Source organism: Erythranthe guttata, chromosome 4 (assembly GCF_056151865.1).
Source record: "Erythranthe guttata isolate IM_541 chromosome 4, IM_541, whole genome shotgun sequence".
Classification (NCBI taxonomy): domain Eukaryota; kingdom Viridiplantae; phylum Streptophyta; class Magnoliopsida; order Lamiales; family Phrymaceae; genus Erythranthe; species Erythranthe guttata.
The window spans coordinates 3,582,898-3,586,042 of NC_142536.1; the positions used below are offsets into that span (position 1 = coordinate 3,582,898).

Here is a 3,145-nt window from a genome sequence, read left to right on the forward strand (position 1 = left end):
ACATAATTCTTCATCAGTAGGCCCAAAAGAACAAAGCAAAGTTGATGTAATTATCTGCCATTTATAAAGCATATTCAGTCCTGCACTTGGTTCGTCCATATGTCACAAAAATGTCAAGGTAGGGCAAAGTTGTAGATTATGCCCCTAATAAAAACGGTTGGATTTAATTTAAATTTGGGACAAATTACGGCCACCCTTCCGAGGTAAAATCAAATTATAAAAAAAGTTTCATTTTGTTTGGGTAATTACAACCATTTTCTTAATTATGTATTGTCTTACGAAAAACCCCTCATTAGTTAATTTGACACTGTAAAAGTGTACGTGTAAGACAATATATAGTTGAAGTAGGTGATTGTAATTATCCAAACATGAAAGGTTTGTTTGTAATTTGATCTTACTTCAGGGGTGACCGTAAATTTAATTTCTGCAGATAATTAGAAAATTTGCTGAACAAAAGCCAGTTCGAATGGCAAAATTTGAAGATTTTTTGGTTTTCTTTACCAATTTTTCACATCAACACAAGTATATTTGCCATGTCAGCAATTTTCGGGAGTTCAGGAAATTAGAACGTTAAAGTGTACATAATTGGGGTGAATGGCAAGTTTTTAGGACAAAAAGTAAAATCTGACAACATAAAGGACTAATTTTGCAAATTTGCAAGTAAAATCTGACAACATAAAGGATTAATTTTACAATTTGGCATAGTACGTCCCGCTATTATTTAACTTGGATTTTGACTGCACTTTAAATCAATTTGGATTTCTCTGGAGAAATTTGATGAATGGCAGAATATATAATTATTTTAGTATTTAATTAGATATATATATTTTACTTTATCTTAGTTCACTAAACATAAAAATACAAATTAATTATATTATTCTGCCAAAACATTAACAAAAATTATAAGAGTTTCTTGCATTTAGTATCCTTATTATATCGAATTTCTAAAAATAGTCCTGTGTTAATAATATCATCAAAAAAATCCCTAAGTTCTTCACAACTCCCTCCAAACTCTTCTCGATGATTCGTGGAGGATGTTGACTAGGTTCGATAGAGTCCAAATGGTGTTATCGTGCAGGGAATTAAATAGTGCGGCACACCTTTTGGTTGAATGAGGAACTAATTATGCAACCGAACGAACTTTTATTTTTTGAAACTTGCCGTGAATTTTTCAGGATATTTTATAGCAGACTTATCCTCTGTGTTTTTCCATTTTACTACAAATCATTGTAACCGTACTTTGTTTTGACTATTTAATATATGTATCATCACGTTTTTCTATTAAAAAAAATTATATATACATATTTTGTTTTCTAATTTTCTTTTTTGGCACATCAAATATGTGTTTCTAACTTTCTTCCCATTCTTACCTTTCTGTGCCAAGTAATAAACTGTAATCAAGGTAAAAATCAAAATTAGTAAGTAGTAGTAGTAAAAATAGTAATTCAAGTACAACTAAAAAGAACAAAAAATAGAACCTTTATTAATTCCTTATTTCTTTAATTCCAACAATTTATTATTATACTACCAAAAAAAAAAAACAGAATCAATTCAACAATGAGGTTTATTTAATGTTTGTATGATCTTTAATGAATTTAACATAGTAATAACAAATATTCACCTGATTAATCCAACCTCGACGGCTCCTGTACATCTCCCCTGTTTTCGAGAAAGGCGAATGATTTCTTTCTTTCTTCCCCCCCCCCCCCCCCCCCCACAAACGATCCCTTACGCGCCTCCAAATCGAACCATCTACAACCACACGAGAACGAAGAAAATACGGTCTACATACAAGACCATACTCTCTGCATTACGAGATACATAACGAAAATCCAAAACTTGATTGAGCTATTGTGCACCATTTGGTTGCTCCGCAAACACAAAAAAGAATTTACAACGATGTCCTGCCTAGGTTGTCTTTATCGAGCTCGAACCGAAGCTTCCGGGACATTATCTGATGAAACAACAATGTACATTTGTTAGCTACTTCGTTAGAGGTATATATATACAATTTACGAACTTCCAACTAAAACGACAAATGTAATGTAGCCTTCTTCAATCGGATAGCAATTCAACAATCGATGAAACCAAATAGTTTACAACTTTATTAAATTATGCAAGAAGACAGTTTATGGTAAGATATACATACATATATATATAGATATACCTAATTTTGTTAGATTGCCCATAAATGGAGTAAATCACTTTCCTTAGTTGCAGGGGATGATTACAGTTTAGGGCAAATAGATCAAATATTTTGTCACATTATGCCAAAATTAGGGCATCAAACCCCATAATTGGATCCTACATTTGTTGCTCAAAATAATAAAAAAAAATCTCCCAAAATCAGATGAACAAATAATTTCAGAAGAAATCAATCAAAAAATGAAATCATCAAATTCAAATCAGTATAAAAATGAAAATCAAAAGAGGAATTGAATTGAATTGAAATTACAGGAAGGAGTGTAAACTGACCTTGGAAACAGATTCCACAATCCGTTTTCCTTCCCGGAGATCCGGAGCCGGAGCAGCCAAACAATCCCTCGGCGATTCAAACGAAGAGAGCGAGTACTGCTTCGAAACCACGCCAACGTCGAAGTAAATCAACCCGGAGCTGGGGATATCGACCCGGATTTCGATAACGGGGAACCACAGGAACAAATCCTGGGCCGAAATCCCGACGAGGCCGTCGATCTGGCCGTAGCTGAGAGTTCCGGTCACATTCATATCGTAGTGCAATTCGTTCTCGAACTTGGCATTACAGGCTCGATCCAACCGCACCTCGAACTTCCCCGAATCGTCCAGGCTGAAATTCGTCACTCCTTTGGGAAGCAGCCCCATCGGCAGCCCGTTCAGCTTCAGCACATCGTATATTGACGATTCCGACGCCTCGGCGGCGTCCGCCATTGATGATACCAATAAGAAGATGAAGATGGCGGCGGGTAGTACTGGGGATAGCATTTTTTGCGATTAATTATTTTTTTTGGTTTACGTGTTACAACATGGAATTCTCTTCTGGTTAATTTAGGGTTTAGGAGGTTTTAGTAGGAAAAAAATGGAGGTGGGGGGTGGGGGTGGGGGTGGGGGTGGGGGTGGAACTGTGGAGAAGAAGAAGAAGAAGAAGAAGAAGGAGACGGCGCCAGCA

General features: G+C 35.7%; 1 protein-coding gene across 1 annotated transcript; it reads right to left on the bottom strand.

Annotated features, from left to right (window-relative positions):
- Nucleotides 1–1,709: 1,709 nt before the first annotated feature.
- LOC105957338 (uncharacterized protein At5g01610-like) lies at nt 1,710–3,145 on the bottom strand. Its single transcript, XM_088816482.1, has 2 exons — nt 2,476–3,145; nt 1,710–1,954 (listed from the first exon to the last, which is right to left on the bottom strand). Exons 1-2 carry the CDS (start codon nt 2,959–2,961, stop codon nt 1,892–1,894), a joined length of 549 nt encoding a protein of 182 aa, XP_088672608.1. The 5' UTR covers nt 2,962–3,145; the 3' UTR covers nt 1,710–1,891.

Excerpts from the sequence above, each read along its gene's own strand:
- LOC105957338 (XM_088816482.1), bottom strand. The coding sequence starts at position 2,961 with ATGCTATCCCCAGTACTACCCGCCGCCATCTTCATCTTCTTATTGGTA. Across the intron at positions 1,955-2,475 it reads TTGTGGAATCTGTTTCCAAG|ATAATGTCCCGGAAGCTTCG; the intron begins GTCAGTTTACAC and ends TTGTTTCATCAG.